Raw genomic sequence first — 21,967 nt, 5'->3', positions numbered from 1 at the left:
GGTTACCTGGAAGGAAGGTGATCTGTATCCCATGCAGGCTCAGCATCTATTGACAAGGGGGTTTTGTGGTGCAAAAGCAGATGGCAAACAGGTACAAAATGTTCTTAAATCTGGGATTCTCGAACGGGGGCATATATGTTTTACCTTGGAGGAGAGGTCAATGCTTCCTTCAAATTTATGTTAACAACAAATGTATACTAAAAAAAAACCCAGACATTTTTTTCAAGTGGTTTTAATTGACTCTCTTCTTTAATTCGAAACCCTGGTGGCGTAGTGGTTAAGAGCTATGACTGCTGACCAAAAGGTGGGCAGTTGAAAACCACCAGGTGCTCCTTGGAAACTCTATGGAGCAGTTCTACTGTGTCTTATAGGGTCACTATGAGTCAGAATTGACTGGACAGCAACAAGTTTACAGGTTTCTTTAATTGGCGTTCTCTTTAATGTTTTTTTTTTTTAATGTATGAAAAGTGTATGAAATTAAACATGGCTTCCAGTTGATATCAGTAATATAATCATGAATAAAAGTGGTTGTTTTTGGGTAATACTGTGCTAGAATACCGCAAGCAATTTTAGGAGTGGCAATTTTGGTTTTTTAACTTTTAAACACTACATACAAACGAATGACAGCGATCAGTCCTTTCAGAGTAAGGCAGTTTTCTGGATATTGTTATGATCTTGAAGATCTAAATGTGATAACATTTCTTGTGACTCTTCCAACTTCTTAAAGACACTGAAGCCTGAGGCTCCTCATGGTCAAATAGGACAGTAAACATTACTTTTTCTTAAGACTTTTTTCCTTTAATTTTCTTTCTACATAGCAGCTTAATGGAAACACCAGTAGCACAGAGGTTAAGAGATATGACTGCTAACCAAGCCTCCAGTTCAAATCCACCAGGCACTCCCTGGGAACTGTAGGGGGCAGTTCTACTCTGTCCTGTGGGGTTGCTATGAATTGGAATTGATTCTAAGGCAATGGATTTGGTTTTTTGGTTTAGCAGCTTAATTATCTCTGGGTCCATTCTTCTCCCTACAACTAAAGTAGGGAAATATGGAAGCTTCTGCTTTTAATCTCTGCGCTAAAATTGATTTCCAAGTCTCTGTTTTTTTCTGGAAACTCTGGTGGCACAGTGGTTAAGAGCTACACTGCCAACCAAAACGTCGGCAGTTTGAACCCACCAGGCGCTCCTTGGAAACTCTATGGGACAGTTTTACTCTGCCCTATAGGGAAACTCTGGTTGTGTAGTGGTTAAGTGCTACAGCTACTAAACAAAAAGCTGGCAGTTCAAATCCACCAGGCGCTCCTTGGAAACTCTATGGGGCAGTTATACTCTGCCCTATGGGGTCACTGTGAGTTGGAATAGACTTGATTGCAATGTGTGTGTGTGTGTGTGTTATATGGTCACTCTGAGTTGCAATCGTGTGTGTGTGTGTGTGTGTGTGTGTGTGTGTTAGAGGGTCACTGTGAGTCTGACTTGATGGCAATAGGTTTGGGTTTTTTTTTTAATTTCTTTCTAGCTTGCCCATTTCCAGCCTCTACTTGGGTCCTTCCACGTGGATATCCCATCAGCAGCTCAAACTCAGTGTCTTTAAATCCAAATTCTTCTCAATCAATAGCTAAATATACAGCTTCTCTATTTTTTTTTTTAATGCTATCACTATTTTCTGTCATCCGACTTAAAACATCATCTTTTATCCCTCCCCATTATTTCCCTTATCCACTAAGTTGCAAAGTCACATCCACTTTTGTTTCAGGTCTTTCATATTTGCCGCTTCCTTTCTGCTGCCTTTTGGCACCCCTCATTACCTCACGTCTAGGTGTTACAATTGTCTTGTAACCTGTATCCCTCGTCTCTCCCTCCATCTTACATACTTCCCAATCATCATCTTTTGGTTGCTAATTTTTCTAGGAAAAAGAACCCATTTATTAGATACTTTTTGCCATTTCCTTAACCTAGCTGTTTAAAAATATGTATGCTTTTTTTTTTTGTACCGTTCCCTCTCAGAGTAAGCTTTACACAAAAACTTAAGTGGCAAGATAGAAAGGAGAATGACTACTTATACTTTCTTTTTTAGCCTTGGGAGAAAAGTCTGGGTACTAAAGGTTCACTCTGGACTTACCTCTCTCACTGGATTCAGAATAGTCTAACTAGCTTCATTGTCAGGGATGGAATCTACTAAATGCCTATATTTTATGAGTACACAAGGTACTGAGAATATAAGTAATGAATTCTGGGAGGCTCACAGGATGAGAAGGAGCAAGTGAGTGGACTGGCCTTGTCTCTTTTGCTTTGGTCAGTACCAGAGGCTACCCCAGTTTCCACAGTTTGCAGCTCTTCAATTTCTGATTCAGGTTCACAATACATCCTACTTGTTGAGTGATTACTGTCTAAATTGGCTCAAAATATGACTAACCTATGGGGTTACTCTAAATCTACTGTATTCCATATAGCTCTAATGCCTTCTTAGTATTTAATCCTCAGTCAAAATAATGCGGATGTTCACTGAAAATGTTCAGTGCAACACACTCACACACACACACACACACAAGTGTAGTAACTGATTATCTCTGAAAGGTGGAAATGAGGGGAGTTTTTTTAATGTAGTTTTTCTTTTTCTTTTTACAATGAGCTTGTCTTACTTTTATGATAAAAACTAATTAAAAAAATATACCTAGAAAATGTTACATTTAGTTTATAGACTTTTCCTAATTGTTGTATGATGCATTAATATCTAAATGGCAAAATATTTTAAGTCAAGAAACTCAGATTAAATGGTGGAAGGAACAGTGCCATTTCTTGTTCTTCCTTTTATACATTCACTGTATCAACATAACTTTGGAATCAGCCTAAGCTACTTTTCCTTATTCATTCTGACACAGAATCAAAGTCACTCTATAAGAAAAAAAAATAAAGGTCTAGGGCACCTCACTGAGTATCTATTAAAGAGGTTATTAGATGTGCTTATCGTATGGAAGAAAAATTAGCACACAAAAAGAATAAAGGTCTCATGGAAGTAGCACTAACAGACTTTCTACAAACACTAAAAAACTAGTCAGAGGATTTGTAAGTAGTTTGCAACCACTCAGCAAACACATGATATTTTGAAGAACTTGATAAGAAATAACTGATTAAAATAGCTCCAAAATACTTTCTTCAATATCCTTAGCACACTTCTGCCAGCTTTCGTCTTTTCTTTCCTCCCTCGAACACAACCTGAATCCTTATGCTTTTCTGGACTCCGTGTCCCATTGTATTCTGAATTTTCTGGGAACGCTATTCGTCACCAGAAAGGGTACAACTCATCCATAGCCTACTAAAAGGCCAAGCAGGCAATCTGTTTTCGGGTTAACTTTCAAAAGCAAACACTGCTGCACTCCGTCAAAAGGCAGTCTGGAAGTTTAAGGAAAATACAGAGGTGAGTGGGAAAATCTCTGCGGGAGTGAGAAGCAGCCCCTCCGCTCGGCTGTGCTGGGCTCCCCACGCTTCAAGCCGAGGCCAGCTTCGGCTCCCCTCCCTGTCTTTCCAATCCAGGCTCCGGACTGCCAACTCAAGCAGGAGTGTGGGCCTGCGGGTGTTTGCACTGGGGTGGTAAGTCCAAATGCGCCGTGCAGTTCCGTAGTGGGCCCAAGTAAGTACACATATAGAAAGATAAAAAAAAAAAGAAAGATAACCTTCCCTCAAAAGGAAACTGATTCCCTTTAGCCCCAGGGCTGGGATTTTTCCTTTTTATTTGATATAGTGTCCGGGTGGTTCTGACACCTTAACGCCTGTTCCACCTCCCCCGCGAAGCTCCAACTCTTGGACGCATAGCCCCCCTTCCCCCACCGCTCGGGACCCCTCGCATTTCCGGCCTCCCGGGGAACCCTGCATTTCCTCCTTCCCCCTCCCTCCCCTCCCTTACCTTCCTCCCCGCCCGCCTCGAGCCACGTGACAGGAAGGGCTACGCCACGCGACGTCAGAGACGTCCGCACCCCCGCCCCTGCCCCCCCCCCCCCCGCCGCGCACGCAAGCGGCGGCCGGTCAGGGGCGAACGTGGTCCGCGCGCTCCGCGCTCCCCAACCAGAGTCTCGCAGAGCGCTGCGGAGGCCGGCGCCGAGCTCCGCGCGCGGGTTCCCGGATGTGCGGCGCTCACGGAAGCCCCGCCCCCGCCCCGGCTTGCGCGCCCCCGCCCTCCGCCCCGCACGCCGCCGCGCTCCGCTTTCCCCTCCCTCTCGCGCCCTCCCCCTTTTTCGTGCCTTGAGGTTGCGGGTCAGCGCGAGCCACTGCAGTGAGTCCGTCACGACTCCGGCGCGGGCGCGAGCGCGAGGCTGCAGCCGCGGAGCCGCCTGATCCCCTTTCCCCCTCTCCCCCTCCTTTCGGTCTCCATCTCTCCTCCCTCGCTCTGAATCTCGACCTTATTTTCTTCTCTCCCCCCGTCCGCTCCCTCGCGCGCCCAGTCACCCGGCCGGCGCGGGCCCCGCGGCGCCGCCTGCCCTCCCCCGCCCTGCACCCCCTCCCCCGCGGGCGTCCCGAGGACCGCAGCCGCCCGAGCCAGGCGCAGCTGGGCCGCCGCTGCCGCCGCTTCCTGCGGGAGCCCGTCTGAGCGCCGACACACTCCTGCGCCGAGCGAGCCGCCGACCCGCCGAGCAAAATGGTGAGACCTTCGGCTTCCCCAGTGCACCGGCCCTCGCCCGTCCGGCCGCCCGCCTGCCCGCCGGCCGCTTACCGCGCAGGGTGCGGGGGCGAGCCCCGACACCCGAGTCGGCTTCCACCCCTGGAAAATTCGAGAGATCCGGGTCGGGCCCATGCCCCAGCCGGTCCCAGCGAGCCCGCAGCAGCCTTGGTGCGTTGGCGGCCGGCGAGGGTGGCGGGCCCGCTGCTTGACAGGACGGCGGCCCTTCCGGCGCTGCGGCCGCGGGGCCTCTCGTCCGCCCCGGGGCCGCTGTCGGGCGCCCGCCACCTCTGTCCCCGCGGCCGCCGCGCCTCGCCCCCGGAGGCGTCCCCAGTCCCCCGGGCCTCTGCGGGGCGCCCCTCCGCCGCCGCCCCCTGCGGCCGCCGGGATTCCGCCCGTGCTCCGACCCCTCCCCCCACAGCCTGGCGCTCCGCGAGCCCCGCGTCCCCCGCGGCTTTGCTCGCCAGCACCTCCTCCCCCTGGAGCCCCGCTTCCACCCCACACTCCTCCTTACGCTTGGGGGTATTCCCAGTCCTATGGAAATTATAATATGTGGCAAATGGCGCTTTATATAAGACTCGCTCTCTGCAGATCTGGTGTTTCTCCCACTCACACTTTTCGAGCGGGGAGTCTTGGCAGGAATCCTGCCGCTCACGTCCCCCCTCTGGCGTTAGTATTTCTTTGGCTGCTGTTTGCAGCCTTACGGGGTTTCTCTGCTGCTGTTTTTCTCTGCACTGGCCAGCCGGAATGGTTCCAGGTGTATAGTCGTGAAAACACAGGGCAACTTGGTTTCGGATAAATGGGAATAGTGTTAACAGTTCCTTACTTCCTAGGATTTTCCATTTTCTTTGTTAACCTTCGTAAATCTTGATCTCGGGGTGGCTGGCTGGTGGTGGTTTTTGAATCATGGCGATTTAAATTTGTTTTTCCTTACTCTCACATTAATCCCTAGGTAGAATTCGCTGCTGTAGTGTTTGAGACCGACGCTAGGGGTGTGTCTCCCGCCTCTGTCGCTGCAGCCAAGAAATCAACGCCCTTCTAGCCTGTTACCTTACCGGTTCTCTTGCTCCGGGCTGCCGGTCTGGTTTCCTCTTTGTAATCAAGAATTGCATACACAGTAGAAAGGTTCGCAGTGCTCTTCCGTGTGTATCAGATATTGGGACGTGTGATTCAGTTGTTACCGCTTTTTCTAAGAGTCTGAACAGTTGTCAGGCGATTTTTTTAGACTGGCGTTGGGTGATTTCTTGCACCGTTTGATTGCGTTATATTCCACATTATATGTAAAATTGAAATATTTCAAAATAGAGTGGTGGGTGAAGACAGAAATTATGTGGATTCTAACTCAACAATTTGGTGATGATTGTGAGGGAAGAAAATGATGATAGCTTGTTCAAGTAAGTCAGCCATTATTTAAAATACAGAGCAAATGATTAAGCGTGTTTAACGGCTGTATTTAAAATACAAATTAGGTTCAGAGTTAGTAAATGATTAGTGATTTTGATAGGTAGAGGAAGTTTTTCCCTGCTAACCTGGGAGGCAACTCAGACAACTCGAGGCCCTGAAGTCACAAAACTTAGGCTTTTCCAGACTGTTACAGAAAACAATTTAGAAAAATCATAGCCATTTAGTCTTTTTGTTGGCATAGCCTTTTGGAGTTAGGAATTGCAGTTCAGTGCTTCAGTAAAATTTCCATATACACTATTTGACTTGAAGGTCAGGATCTTGAAGGTCTTTGTCTATTAACAGCAAATGCTTTGTTTTTACCTGAATCTATAGATGCTACGTTTTGAGCAACAATGATCTAATCTTTTGTTTCTGTGTTACATAGCGGAGCGTCTAGTTTCCAAATCCTTTTTTTCCTGTGGTGCATTCCCCACCTCCCCTTTTTTTTGAGCAACAGATTGAATGTAGGGAGTCTTCTAGCTCTTAAAAATTTTGTATTCCTGGTACTCAGTGTTGCCTAATTTTTTAAAATCTTTGAAGGTTTACAATATAACATTGTTTTTTTTTTTGTTTGTTTTTTCCAGGCCATTATTTTCCTCTTCTTACTGGTTTCCTTTTCAGTATTTACTTTCTGATTCACCCTTGGCTCTTCTCTCTTCCATTTCCATTTTCTCAATAGCATTTCAGAACCTGCATAATTCGCATTGACAGCGTGGCTCCGCAACTTCAGGGTTATTTTGATCTGCTGAATATAGCACTGGTTTGAAAGTATCAAGCCCATACTTACAGGTCAACTCTGCCAGTGACAGTATTGGCCCTCTTAAGCCAATATGGGATATTGATGAACTCAAGTAAATTGGGACTTGGCATGGCCTGGTTCATTTTTCTAGTTAGGTGAACATGCAATTATGAAAAGTTTTACCTCCTTTTGAAAATCTGTTATTACTCCTATTATCATGAGCATATATTTTGGGATGAGATTTTACAGTATCAGCCAAAAAGCTTATAAAATTGAATTGAATCTGTCAGGTACTTTTACCAAACTAAACCACATCCATTGCCTTCGAATCCATTCTGACTTATAGTGACCCTAGACCTTTACTAACAGATATTAATTTTAGTTGCTGCCTTAAAAGTTATGTTACTTTTTTTTTTTCTTGAGTTAAATTTTTCCTTCTCCTGCTCTCATTTGATTTTTTAAATTGTTGGATGTACTGGTAGGATGAAGATTATATGCATGTGTGTACACACATATGCGCGCGCACACACACACACACACACACACACACACAAATTCTGTGAGTACTGAGCACCCAGGGATTTTTTTCTGAACCACTACTGGTCAGTTGTACATGATAAAATAAGTAAATAGATGCCTTCGTTCTCATGATTTTTTCCTTAGGTAGTCATATGTGATTTTAGATAATTTTAGCGTTACTGTCTTGCAGAAGAATAGAAAAAGAATAAATTAATCAAGTATAAGAATATTTAGGTCTGTGTCCTTGAAAACATAGTCTGAGCACTTTTTGAAGGAGTAAATTTTGCTGGGGCATTTTTAGAAACTTAGTTAAATTTTCAGTATCAAATAGTTTTTAGTCTGTGCTTGGAATTCAGGAACATGGTCAGGTTTTTGTATTTGTTTTTCTTGCAATAGATTAATACGGATTTTGCTGTGGTTGTTTACATAAAGATGATGGTTCTCTGTTTTAAACTTTGTTTCTTAAGATAACCTTAAGTCTTATGAAGGATCTTGGTGCTTTTAAACTTTTTATTAAAACTGTCTTTGTCATGATTAATAAATAGAACTTAAATTTACTGCTTTCTGAAATCACTGCACTTAGAGTTGTTCATAAGATTCTAGTTCAGATTTTTTAAAAAAGAAAGTCTCCTTTAAAAAAAAAAAGCAAGTAACCTGTGTTATGACCAGCAGAATTAAAATTTATAGCAGCCATGAAGAGAAAATTTTGTCTCCCGTTATGTCCCATAGTGGATGAGAAAATTTAAAAGGCTCAGAGTGAGTGAGTGAAGGTAAGGTAAAGAAGCTGAGAAGGAGCAGCCAGCAAAGAGGGGCAGACAGATTGGGGAGGATCACAGGCAGAAGTATGAGGCAGTGTAAGGAGTCAGCTCAGGCCAGAAGGATGAAGCAGGTAAGACCGAGAAATCGGAGGGCATCAACAGGGATTTATTCATATGTACAAATACATACAGACTTCGTCTGCTGTTCCCTGGTTATTGTGTTCCCTGTTGTAGGAGGCAAAATGATTCAGGCAGGTTCCCTACCTTCATTTAAGTAAGGGAAATAAGGCAAAATGCCTATAACTGAAATAAGTTAGCATGTAATGAGTATGAGTATCATATGAATACTATGTACAAAGTGTGACTGAAATTGAGGAAAGAGCAAAGTCAGTTTCATCTGGGATTATAGAAAGGTTTATGAAGGAGGTGGCAATCGAGCTAGGTCTACAAAGATAAGATTGCAGTAGGCAGAGTTGTTGTGTGCTGTTGAGTCAATTTCCAGCACATATACGACAGAGTAGAACTGCCCCATAGGCTTTTCAAGGCTGGAATCTTTAGGAGGCAGACTGCCGCATCTTTCTCCCATGCAGCAACTGTTGGGTTCGAACCGCTGACCTTTTGGTTAGCAGCTGAGTGTGTAACCACCGCACCACCAGGGATCGTAGGCAGAGTTGGGGGAATGTACAAGAGGCCTCTGGGAGAAGAAACCTTATAAGCCTGGAGGTAGCAAGAGGCACTGTATATTTGGAGCACAGATTCTCAAAGTGGTTCCTTGACCAGCACCATCAGCATCTTCCAAGAACTTATACCTTCACCCTGGACCAACTGAATCCCAAACTCTGGTGATGGGACCAAGCAATCTGAGTTTTTTAGGTCTTCCAGGTGATTCTGATATAAAAGTTTGAGAGGCGTCCCTGGGTTGTGGCACAGCCGGTTAAATGATTACTGGTAGTTGAAAGATTGGTGGTTTGAACCCACCCAGATGCACCTCGGAAGACATGCCTGGTGATCTGCTTTGGAAAGGTCACAGCCTTGAAAATCTACTCTGCATACATGGGGTCACCGTAAGTTGGAATTGACTGGATGGCAAGTAACAAAGTTTGAGAGCCACTGTTTAGAGAATAGCAAGAAATGTATTTAATAACTTTCAGTTGAGTATCTGTTAATTTACTTAGTACTAACTATACGTGGCGCCCTAGTGGCACAGTTTTTGAGATCTACGGCATACTAAGGCTGCTAACTAAACAGGTTGGCAGCTTGAATCCACCAGCCGTTCCTTATATACTCTGTGGGGCAGCTCTACTCTGTCTATAGGGGCCCTGTGAGTTGTAATTGACTGGACGGCAATGGTTTTTTTTTTTTTTTAAACTATACATAAGACATGATTATTATCTCCAAGGAACTTAAGTGAGATAAAAAACAATTATAATGCAGTGTGATACATACTATTATCAAGCTAAACACAGTATTTAAAGAGCACATGGCAGGAGAAAAACTTAATCTAAACTATGCCTGGGCATGTTATGCTTCGAATGTGTTAATCAGGGAGCCTAGTCCCTGGAGAAGGACATCATGCTTGGTAAAGCAGAGAGTCAGTGAAAAAGAGGAACACCCTCAACGAGATGGGTTGACACAGTGGCAGCAGCAGTGGGCTCAAACATAGCAATGACTGTGAGGATGGCACAGGACTGGGCAGTGTTTCGTTCTGTTGTCGTGGACAGCATCTAACAACAACAGAGTTGGGGGAAAAGAATGTCACTGAAAGAAAACTTCCTGGTTGGAATGATGCTTTTTCTGTGTCCCAGGGGGATGAGTATTAGCCAGTGTGGAGGAGTGCTCCAGATAGCCTTATGTTCAAAACCACAGAGGCATGAGAGTATACAAGCCATTGAAGGAACTAAAGTAGTTCAGCATGGCTGGAGGGTAGGAGGATAGGCTGGAAAGGGGGAGAGTGATCAGATCGCAGCTAGATTGTAGAGGGGCTTGCAGATCGTATGAAGAAGTTAATTTTTCTCCCTAAAGTCCATGGGAAACTCTTGCTTTTAAGGAGGAGAATGGCATTGTCTCATTTACCATTTTAGAAAGATCAGCCTGATAGCATTGTACATAATAAAATATAATGGGTGCATCTAGACGTGGGGATGCATTTAGAAATAGTTATGGTAATTCATGTGAGAAATAAGGACCTGAAAGAATGCAGTAACAGTGAAAATGAAGAGGAAGGAGGGAGGACTGGATATGAAATTTATTTAGGACATAGAAGGTAAGACTTGGTGACTATTTGATTACAGGAAGAAAGAGATTGAGTCGTGCCGTGGTTTCTGGCATAGGTGACTGACTGGGTGGATGATAGTGCCGTCTATTCAGCAAATATTTATTGAGCACCTTCTTGGGCAAAGCTCAGTTCTAGGAGTACGTGGGAAATACTATCCTTCTTCTCAAGGAACTTCCAGTTAGCTGGGATGACCATTTCATCTCTAGTCTTCTCTTTTCGGTTGGTAATTAATGTTTGGAAGGTTATGTTGCAAGATTGTAAGTTCAGTTGGAAGGACAGCTGTGAAACACTAACAATGCTTGCTGCATAGATATCATGGCTTAGGAGATAGCAGAAGAGCTTGATAGGCTGAAGGTAGGAAAAGGCAACATATATTTGAGCAGTGATTCTCAAAATGTGGGTCTTGAATTAGCAGTATTAGCATCGTCTGGGTTGTTAGAAATACACGTTTTTACCCTAAGAGATATAGGAAAAGCAGATTTGGGGGAGTGGTGATGATGTCTGTTTTGGGCATGCAGAATTTAAAGGAGTCATGGGACATCTAAGGGAATATGGCCAACAGGTAATTGATTCTATTTGGAGTTCAGAAGAGAGATCTGAGCTTGGGCTAAAGATTTGAGTGTTACTTATTTCACTGTATTAGGTAGTAGTTTAAACCATAAAACTGAGTGGAATCTTACAGAGATAACATGAGAAGAGGGCTTAGTACAGAAGCCCAGAGAACACTGCATATAAGAGACAGAGGATGAGAAGGCTGTAAAGGTTGTTAAAGAGTGAATAATCAGAGATAGTTGGAAAATTAACAGAGTGATCTCAGGTTTAAGAGAATTTTAAGAAGGAGGAAGGAGTCAGCAGTGTCTGGATATTGCAGAGGGATCAGGAGAGTTCTAGCTACTTCGGCAGTAGCAGTTTGTTGTAATGGTGGTGAAGAAACCCAGGATGCAGTGGGTTGCTCAGACATTGTAGACGTTGGCCAGGCATTGAGCACAGACTGCTGTTAAAAGCTTTGGATAAAAGTAGAGAGAGGATGAAAGCTAGAAGAGAATTTAGGTTTGAGGAAGAATTTATTTTGGGTCCAAATGAGCAAGCTAGGAAAGAGGGAAAGGTTGAAGATTCAAAGGGGAAGAAAATCGGATTATTAATAGTTTAACATTCCCAAGGATATATGAGGGAATATGACTCTACTTAGAAAAGAGGAGAGATTATTTATTTATTTTTTAACCTGTTAACTTGGAAAGAGGTCGTGTAAGAGTTCAGGCAGGAAAGAAAGTCACGTATGAGGTTGTAAACGGCGCTGACTCAACAGAACAGCTATCATTGTTTCCTTTGGGGGAACAATGATAGTTGTTCTGTTGAGTCTGCCTTCCCACTGATGATAGTCCCATGTACAGAGAAAGCAACATTGTCTGGAACTGCACCATCCATTCATCTTGTGATCCATACATAGGGTTTTCATTAGCTGATTTTCAGAATTAGATCGTCAGAGCTTCCTTCTAGCCCGTGTTAGTCTGAAAGTGCTGTTAAAACCCGTTCAGCAGCATAGCAGCATGCAGGCCAGCGTTGGTAGGTGGGTGGTGGCTGCACATGGGGTTCACTGGTCGAGAATCAAACCCTGGTCTCCTGCGTGGAAGGCGAGAATTCTGCCACTGAACCGCCAGTGGCCTCCCCAACCACTGATTGATCTGGGGATAATGTACTGGGTGATTTGGAAGGAGTGGAAATTGTGGGTAGGAGAATACTGCTTTTGTTGTATTATAGGTTATAAGGATTTGAAAGTGAATGGAAATGGAGACATTTTTAAGAAGTTGAAAAGAGAAGCTGACTTATGACAAAATGGAAGCATAAAGGATAACTGAACCTGGTGATCGAATAGAAACATAACTACATTATTAACGAAAGTAGGAAAGTAGGACTAAATTTGCTGGTTAAAAGAAGTGGCGGAAGAAAGTGAGTTTGGTTTTAGACAGTGAATTTGATGAACTTGAGACATTCCATTATAACTGTTTAACGAATAAATTTGGGAATATACTTGGAAAAGAAGCTAGAGTTAGAATTTTTGAGTCAAGTTGATAGCTGAAGAAAGGGTTATAAGGATGAGGTTTAAGAAGATAGACACTAATGGAATTGGTCATTAGAAGAATATTGATGACCTTTAAGAGTAACTTCAGTGAAGACTCAAGTGATGAAAATAAGATTGCAAAAGAAATGTAAATTATTTTTCTTGGTTATTGTTATGTCCCAAATACCTGGTATATAATCAGATGCTAAGGAGGGTTTGAAGAAGGAATATGTGAATGAACAAGTAGAATAAAAGAGTAGGTGTTGATGCAGCAGTAGAGACAACGAATATCAATTCCTTATTAGAGAAATCTGTGGAAGAAAGGACAAAGAATAGTTAGCTCCAGCGGTTTACAGTTGGGGTAAGTTCTTTTTAGGGTAGGGAAAGGTGTGGATATCCTTCAGAATTAAAAAAGAGAAGCTAGGAGAGGGAACTTTAAGAAGGTGCATGCTTAATGTGATGAGCCCTAGAAGAGGTAGAAAGAAGAAGGATTAAAAGGAAAGGAGGGACATCAAAAAAAAAAAGGCAGATGTAGGTGAGCAGGCCATGGAGCCAGACATGGTTTAGTAGTGGCGTTCATACCACCAAACCAAACCTGTTCCTGTAGAGTTGATTCCGACTCATAGTGACCCTATAGGACAGTAGAACTGCCCCACAAGGTTTCCAAGGCTGTAAATCTTTACAGAAGCAGACTGCTACCTCTTCCTCCTGCAGAGCTGCTGGTGGGTTTGAATCACCAATCTTTCAGTTGGCAGCTGAGTGCTTAACCACTGCACCACCAGCACTCCTTGGAGTTCATACTAGATGGCCTGAATCATTTTGGTATAGTTGGAGACAAGATCATCTGCCGAGCTTGAGATTGAGGTTGAAGTAAATGGGGTTGAATGAAGGATGAGGAATATGGAAAAGGAGTGAATTATTGACTTTGAGGGATTTGATAGGCAGTTAACAAACAGGGTATTAAGTAATTACAAAGTTTGAACATGTTATCAGGAGGAATCAGTCCCTGGAGAAGAACATCATGCTTGGTAAAGTAGAAGGCCTGTGAAACAGAGGAGAACCTCAAAGAGATTGACACAGTGACTGCAACAATGGTCCAAACATAGCAACGATTGTGAGGGTGGCACGGGACATAGGGTCGCTGTGAGTTGGAATCGACTTGATGGCACCTAGCAACAACAACAACAAGTAATTATTACTATTACTAGATAGTAGGTAGGATCCAAGAGAGGGCAACAGTGGGTCAGTGACCTAGGAAAGGAATCTAGGAAACGGAAGTTCTAAGAAGAAAAGAGCTTGATACCTTACCAGTCTTTAGTAACTCAGATTTTTGTGCTTCTGATCAAGTTACATAAGGGCTAAAAAGAGCTGTTTTCCAAGTTCAGGTTTTATGTAGGGGGAACATCTAGTTGTAAGTTGATAAAAAAAAAAACTCAGCTAAAATTCTTAAAAGTTTTTAAAAAGCTGTGAAGACACTGCATTAATATATTTGCTTAAAAATTCACACTGTACCGAAAGGTATAAAACTGAAAGTAAGCCTTCCCTCTCTCTACCCCCCACCCCCTACGCCTTCATTTTCTTGTATATTCTCCCAAGGGGATTTTGTGTATGTGTGTGCGCACGCAGGTACGTGTGCACACGTGTGCACATCTCTTCCAGCATATGGATTTATTAAATTTTTTACAATTAAAAAAATTACAGTCTTTATTAAAAATACTTACCCAAACCAAAAACCAAATCTGCTGCCGTTGAGTCAGCTCTGACTCATAGAAACCCTATAGGACCAAGTAGAACTGCCCCATAGAGTTTCCAAGGCTTTAAATCTTTACGGAAGCGACTGCCACATTTTTGTCACTTGTAGTGGCTGGTGGGTTTGAACTGCTGACCTTTTGGCTAACAGTGCTTAACCACTGCAGCATCAGGGCTCCTAAAAATATTTACAATTTAATAAAAATGTTTCAGATTTTTATTTAAAAATTACAAAGGTCAGACTTAGAGATTTTAATGGTACCCTGCTCCAGTTTTCTTAGTTTTATTCCATCATTTTTAATTAATTTACATATAAAATATGAGTCAAAACAATTCAACATAATTTTTCTAATCAGGTAGCAATTTCATAATGATTGAGGTTCATCAACAGGGGTTTGAACAATTACAGTATTATGAAATTACTCAGGAAAAAAATAAAGTTTTATTAGATGTTTTATACTTATTTTTTTCCACTTAGCACCTTATTTAGCATTAACTACACAAATAGCAAATTCTTGAATTAACAAAAGGAAATGACTTCTGAAGTTTAGTGGATAAAGTATCTTATTTTATTTCAAGGCTACGAGATTAAGCTTTCTTCACCATTTCTATTCTTTGTTCCAAATAAACCTTTTCTCTAGCAGCTCTCGTCGGCCCTCTCTTTTTCTGAATTTTCTTTTTGGACTCCCATTTCCTCTTTATGTTTATGAGTTGACCATATAATTATAGGTAATGTACAGGTCTGGCACAGGAATAAAAGCTTGATAAATGAAATATGACTAATATGTTTCCAGGTTGGTCTTTGGTTTTTGCGCTCTTGTACTATGAAAATGTTTAAAACATGATTTTTGTAGGAGCTCATAAAATTTAGCACTGATAATTCAACAAGTCATAGATTTCTTCTTCAGAGTTGTTTCTTTTTTTTAAAACTAGCCCTTTTTTATGAGTATCAAAAAGAGGGGTACATATGATAGTCATGTCAATATCCAAAAAATTGTTCTGTAAATGAGATGTCACTTTGACTTGTCTTTGTGGTGGCATTATTAAATTCATCCATGCTCTGACTAGGTTCTCTTTTGTAAATAGTTCCGAGTATTCGCTTTTATTTGTGTGTTAGACCTAGGGATGCATTTTAAAACCTAGTACAAGTGAGCAAAGCATAAAAAAAAAAATAGTAACCTACAAAAAAGGATCAAGCCTTTACCCTCGGCCTTGTTAGAGTTCTCTCTATTAGCACTTTTACTTATGTATTTATCCTTAATCTCTTTAGTTTCGGGGATAGTTTTCTTTAATTTCCTCATGAGTGTGACACCAAGCAGGCTCCCATTATAGGTATACAACATGTTAGCATTCTCTGATATTATTTGCTTATAAGGAATGTTTAACAGAAATTGAAGTTTGTCAGGAAAAGTAAGTGATAATGGATAAAGGAAATCTGTGATTTGTAAGCTTATGGTGCAACTTCATCTTTGGCCCTAGTGGTTGGTGTGAAAATTTGAATAATAGTTGTATTAACTGGTCATCCTTGTAGGCGTATGGATATTATCCTATCAGTGACAGCGCTGTACTTCAGGATAGATCTTCAAACGTTCTTTTTGGCGATGAGTGTAACACCATTCCTCTTCAAGTTGTCATTCCCGGCATAGTAGACCATATGATTGTCTGATTCAAAATGGCCAATACCAGTCCATTTCAGCTCACTAATGCCTAGGATGTCGATGTTTATGCGTTCCATTTCATTTTTGATGATTTCCAGTTTTCCTAGATTCATACTTCGTACATTCCAGGTTCCGATTATTAATGGATGTTTGCAGCTGTTTCTTCTCATTTTGAGTCACGCCACATCAGCAAATGAAGGTCCCGAAAGCTCTACTCCATCCACGTCGTTAAGGTCGACCCTACTTTGAGGAGGCAGCTCTTCCCCAGTCATCTTTTGAGTGCCTTCCAACCTGGGGGGCTCATCTTCCAGCACTGTATCAGACAGTGTTCTGCTGCTATTCACGAGGTTTTCACTGGCTAATGCTTTTCAGAAGTAGACTGCTGGGTCCTTCCTAGTTTGTCTTAGTCTGGAAGCTCAGCTGAAACCTGTCCTCCATGGGTGACCCTGCTGGTATCTAAATACCGGTGGCATAGCTTCCAGCATCACAGCAACACGCAAGCCCCCACAGTACGACAAATTGCCAGACACGTGGGGACATATGATCAGGAACCGATGGTACTGAAGGAAGAAGTCCAAGCAGCTCTGAAGGCATTGGCCAAAAACAAGGCTCCAGGAATTGATGGAATATCAATTGAGATGTTTCAACAAGCAGCCCTGGAGGTGCTCACTCGTCTATGCCAAGAAATATAGAAGACAGCTTCCTGGCCATCCGACTGAAAGAGATCCGTATTTATGCCTATTCCCAAGAAAGGTGATCCAGCCGAATGTGGAAATTATAGAATAATATCATTAGTATCACACGCAAGCAAAATTCTGCTGAAGATCATTCAAAAACGGCTGCAGCAGTATATGGACAGGGAACTGCCAGAAATTCAGGCCAGTTTCAGAAGAGGACGTGGAACCTGGGTTATCATTGCTGGTGTCAGATGGATCCTGGCTGAAAGCAGAGAATACCAGAAGGATGTTCACCTCTGTTTTGTTAACTCTACAAAGGCATTCGACTGTGTGGATCATAACAAATTATGGATAATGTTGCGAAGAATGGGAATTCCAGAACACTTAATTGTGCTCATGAGGGACCTTTACGTAGATCAAGAGGCAGTTGTTCAGACAGAACAAGGGGCTACTGATTGGTTTAAAGTCAGGAAAGGTGTGCATCAGGGTTGTATTCTTTCACCATACCTATTCAATCTGTATGCTGAGCAAATAATCCGAGAAGCTAGACTGCATGAAGAAGAACAGGGCATCAGGATTGGAGGAAGACTCATTAACAACCCGCATTATACAGATAACACAACCTTGCTTGCTGAAAGTGAAGACTTGAAGCACTTACTAATGAAGATCAAAGACCACAGCCTTCAGTATGGATTGCACCTCAACATAAAGAAAACAGAAATCCTCACAACTGGACCAATGAGCAGCATCATGATAAATGGAGAAAAGATTGAAGTTGTCAAGGATTTCATTTTACTTGGATCCACAATCAACAGTCTCGGAAGCGGCAGTCGAGAAAACAAAAGACGCATCGCATTGGGCAAATCTGCTGCAAAGGACCTCTTTAAAGTGTTGAAGAGCAAAGATGTCACCTTGAAGACTAAAGTGCTCCTGACCCAAGCCGTGGTATTTTCAATTGCATCATAATGCATTTGAAAACTGGACAGTGAACAAGGAAGACCGAAGAAGAATTGACACCTTTGAATTGTGGCATTGGCGAAGAATGTCGAATATACCATGGACTCCCATAAGAACGAACAAATCTGTCTTAGAAGAAGTACAGCCAGAATGCTCCTTAGAGTGAGGATGGCGAGACTGCGTCTTACATACTTTGGACATGTCGTCAAGAGGGATCAGTCCCTGGGGAAGGACACCATGCTTGGCAGAGTACAGGGTCAGCGGAAAAGAGGAAGACCCTCAATGAGGTGGATTGATACAGTGGCTGCAATGGTGAGGTCGAGCATGACAGTGATTGTAAGGATGGCTCTGGACCGGGCAGTGTTTTGTTCTGTTGCGCATGGGGTCGCTAGGAGTCGGAACCGACTCGACGGCACCTAACAACAACAACATGGTGCGACTATTTTTCTTACATAGAATTTCATGAATTTAACTCATAATAATATTTATCAATTAAAGAATGAATTTTTGAACATACAGGTAGGTATACTTCAGCTCTGCCTTCCTATCTGACTGCCACTGTCCCTTCCTTTATCATCATGCCTCTTGACTCTTATCTCTATTTGCTCATTTTGTTGTTATTTTTTAATCCACTACCATCTAGTTCTGTGATGTTTAAATTCAATAGCCATTAGCTTTGCAAGGCTATGTCAGTTTTAATTAAAATTAAATGGAATGGTAAACTTAGTTCCTCATTTGCTCTAGCTACGGTTCAAGTGCTTAATAGCCGTATATGGCTGGTTGTTACTTTGTTGGACAGTCTAGATATCGAACATTTCCATCACTGTAAATTTTCTGTTAGCGCTGGCCTAAGAGCACTTGAAACACTTACTGATGAAGATCAAAGACTAGAGCCTTCAGTATGGATTGCACCTCAACATAAAACAAAAATAATAATAAGTAATATGATAAACAGAAAAGATGTTATCAAGGACTTCATTTTACTTGGATCCACGATCAATGTCCATGGAAGCAGCAGTCAAGAAATCAAAGGACACATTGCACTGGGCAAACCTGCTGCAAAAGATCTCTTTAAAGTGTTAAAAAGCAAAGATGTCACTTTGAGGACTAAGGTGCACCTGACCCAAGTCATGGTGTTTTCATTCACTTCATATGCATGTGAAAGCTGGGCAGTGAATAAGGAAGACTGAAGAAGAATTGATTCCTTTGCTTTATGGTGTTGGCGAAGAATGTGAAATATACCATGGACTGCCAGAAGAACAAACAAGTCTCTCTTGGAAGCTGTACAGCCAGAGAGTGCTCCTTGGAAGCGAGGGTGGTGAGACTTTGTCTCACATACTTTGTACATGTTATCAGGAAGGATCAGTTTCTCGAAAAGGGCATCATGCTTGGTAAAGTAGAGGGTCAGCGGAAAAAGAGGAAGACCCTCTATGAGATGGATTGATACAGCGGCTGCAACACTGGGCTGAAGCGTATCAATGATTGTGAGAATGGTGCAGGACTGGGCACTGTTTTGTTCTTTTGTACATAGGGTCACTATGAGTGAAAACTGACTTGATGGCACCTACCAACAACAACAAGTTACACATCTCCATTTCACTGAAACTCATTATATTGACAGTAACTTCTAATTGCTATCATGAAATTTGGAGTTGGGAAGAGCTGAATATAAATTTAGGTTCCAAAATACTGTAAGCTCTCTAGACTTTAGTACATATGTAAAATGGGAATAACAACACTTCATAAGATGGTAGTACAATATAGTGTGTCAAGTGTTGGGAATCCATTAGACACTTATTAAATGACACTTTGTTCTTCATTCTTCTTTGTAACATCAGATCTTGTTGGCAACCCTTGAAATTCTCTCTTCTTTTGACTTTGTAACATTTTCAACTAGTTGCTAGCCTTTCAATTGGGTTTGGTCCAGGGCCCTCTTAAATATGATTGTATCAACTTCCCATTTAAAATCCCATCTATTATAAAGACTAAAATAACAAAACACACAGACTCTGTAGGTTTTACCTTTGCTTTTCCAGTTTATTCCACCTCCTTTCGAATTGCTTTCTATACTCCAGCCACTTGTTTGGTTTTATTCAGTATTATATGCTATGTTTATTCTGCCATCTGTTTATTCGACTGTGGGAACCTTTGCATATGCTGTTTGGAATGCCTCAGAAGTACCTCAAGGAGGTTACTGAGCCTCCCACACCAAGTCAGGTTGTGATCCTAAGTTACACTGTCTGGTAGTACCTTTTATATTGCCTTTTTTGCACATGGGTAATTATATTGCCTTTGTCGCACGTGATTAATTTTTTTTTTTTTTTGTCTCCTCATGATTTAATGTGGGCTCTGTGAGAATGGGAATCATGTCTGTCTTGTTTTTCCTATTATATACCCCTGCTGCCAGCACAGGACCCTACACATTGTAAGAACTGAGTGAATGCATTTCTTGTTTGTTCCCAAGGTTTCATCTTTCTCCTATGTACTGGTGATTCATGTTTTTTTCTAAATTTTATTTAGTCTGTTGTTGAGACGATGCACAGCAAAACATACACCAATTCAGCAGTTTCTACATATACAATTTACTTACTAATTACATTCTTCCAGTTGTGCAACCATTTTCACCTTCCATTTCTGAGTTGTTCCTCCCTCATTACCATAAACTCCCTGCCCATTATGGTCTGATGATTCGTATTATTAGCCCACCTCATTCTCCTCTGTTCCAGTCCATAGATAAAACTGGTTACTGGGTATGTATCTAAATAAGAATGTCTCTAAGACATCTGAAACTCAGCGTGACTGAAACTCTGTTCATTATATTATCCCTGTTCAAACTTTATTATTTCCTGTTTTCCTAGTGAAAAAGCATTTACGCATTCACTCCTAACGAAAACCTGGAATAGTCATACCTTTTCTCTCCGTCACTGCCGCCTGAGTCTTAAGATGTCATCAGTTGCAGCCTGCATAATGCTTATATCTGTAACACAGATTGGCTGTGTGCTGTCTGTGAACAGGGAAATTTATTTATAACTTTCTCATTATATTAACGCTTTGTGCAACTAACTGGCAGCAGCGGAACCCAAAATACAGTAACACAGCTGAAAGCAGCAAGCTACAGAAAAATGAAGTGTTTTATACTGTCCATTTAGCCCACATTGTTACTTTTGACTCTGACCGTTTGAGTTGGAAGAGCTTATTAAACAATTCTCCAGGTCTTTGTGTTTTTTTTCCATGTTTATATATACCTTAGCAGCCTCTATTACTCTTTATACTTTTTTCTCTTACTTGCATCTTTACTATCAAAAGTCCTATATTATTGTATATTAGTATGCCTTTAATCTATGCTAATATTTTTATTAGGATTTTTCTTGTTCTTGTTAGTGTTTTGGTTACAAAGTTGCATAGGTTTTGAGTGGTCTTTCCCCAACTCTATTTTTCTTAAGTCATATTTTTAAAAAAATTTATTTATTGTGCTTTAGGTGAAAGTTTACAAATCAAGTTGGTCTCTCTTACAAAAAGCCATACACACCCCGCTGTGCACTCCCTGCTGCTCTCCCCTTAATGTGACAGCACATTCCTCTTCTCCACTGAGTATTCCCCCCCTCCCCCCGCGTCCATTGAACCAGCTCCTGTCGTTACTAGACAGGAGTTGCCCACATAGTCTCATGTGTCTACTTGAGCCACAAAGTTCACTCCTCACCAGCATCATTGTCTGTCTTATAGTCCAGGCCAATCTTTGTCTGTGGAGTTAGTTTCCGGAATGGTTCCAATCTTCGGCTATCAAAGGGTCCAGGGACCATGACCATTAGGGTCCCTCCAGTCTCAGTCAGACGATTAAGCCTGGTCTTTTTATGAGAATTTAAGATCTGCATCCCACTGTTTTCCTGCTCCATCAGGGATTCTCTGTTGCGTTCCCTGTCAGGGCAGTGATTGGTGGTAGTGGGGCACCATCTAGTTCTTTTGGTCTCAGGCCGATGGAGTCTCTGGTTTACGTGGCCCTTTCTGTCTCTTGGGTTAAGCCATATTATTTTTAATGTGTAGTTGTTTTTTTTAGTTGTAAGAACATGAATTATTTTTAGGAAAAAAACATACAGTAGCAAACATATCCTCTGTCTTTAGATTCCCCAAATGCCTCTTAGTGAGCTTCTTCATTCCCATTGTGACTGGCATTCTTGCGGTTCTACTTATTCTCCTGAGGACTACATCATAGCCTACCTAATGCTTTGCTGTTTTTTGCCTCTAGTTTCTTCTGCAGACTGTTTTTCATATTGCCACTGGAGTTTTTCGTCTGAAAAGGAAATCTGATGTCACTGCCTTCATTTTAAGAAGTACTTGCTTCATTTCAGGGAACATCTAGCTTAAATGGCATAATGTAGTTCATAAAGAAAATATTCTACATTCTACTTTGGTGAGTAGTGTCTGGGGTCTTAAAAGCTTGTGAGTGGCCATCTAAGATACTTCACTGGTCTCATCCTTTCGGGAG

At 42.0% G+C, this 21,967-nt stretch overlaps 1 protein-coding gene across 2 annotated transcripts in view; it reads left to right on the top strand.

Annotated features, from left to right (window-relative positions):
• Positions 1–4,516: 4,516 nt before the first annotated feature.
• Positions 4,517–21,967, top strand: part of PPP3R1 (protein phosphatase 3 regulatory subunit B, alpha) — a 74,053-nt gene continuing 56,602 nt past the window's right edge. The window contains exon 1 of one of the 2 annotated variants that reach the window (XM_023552712.2): positions 4,517–4,632. In XM_023552712.2, the coding sequence (XP_023408480.1) occupies positions 4,630–4,632 (3 nt within the window). In that variant the 5' untranslated portion in view covers positions 4,517–4,629. Of the gene's footprint in view, positions 4,633–5,064; positions 21,893–21,967 lie in introns of those variants that run through there. The other variant, XR_010317929.1, reaches the window with a different exon arrangement.

The sequence above is a fragment of the Loxodonta africana genome, chromosome 15, assembly GCF_030014295.1.
Source record: "Loxodonta africana isolate mLoxAfr1 chromosome 15, mLoxAfr1.hap2, whole genome shotgun sequence".
NCBI lineage: Eukaryota > Metazoa > Chordata > Mammalia > Proboscidea > Elephantidae > Loxodonta > Loxodonta africana.
This window is presented reverse-complemented; position numbering and strand designations above follow the sequence as displayed.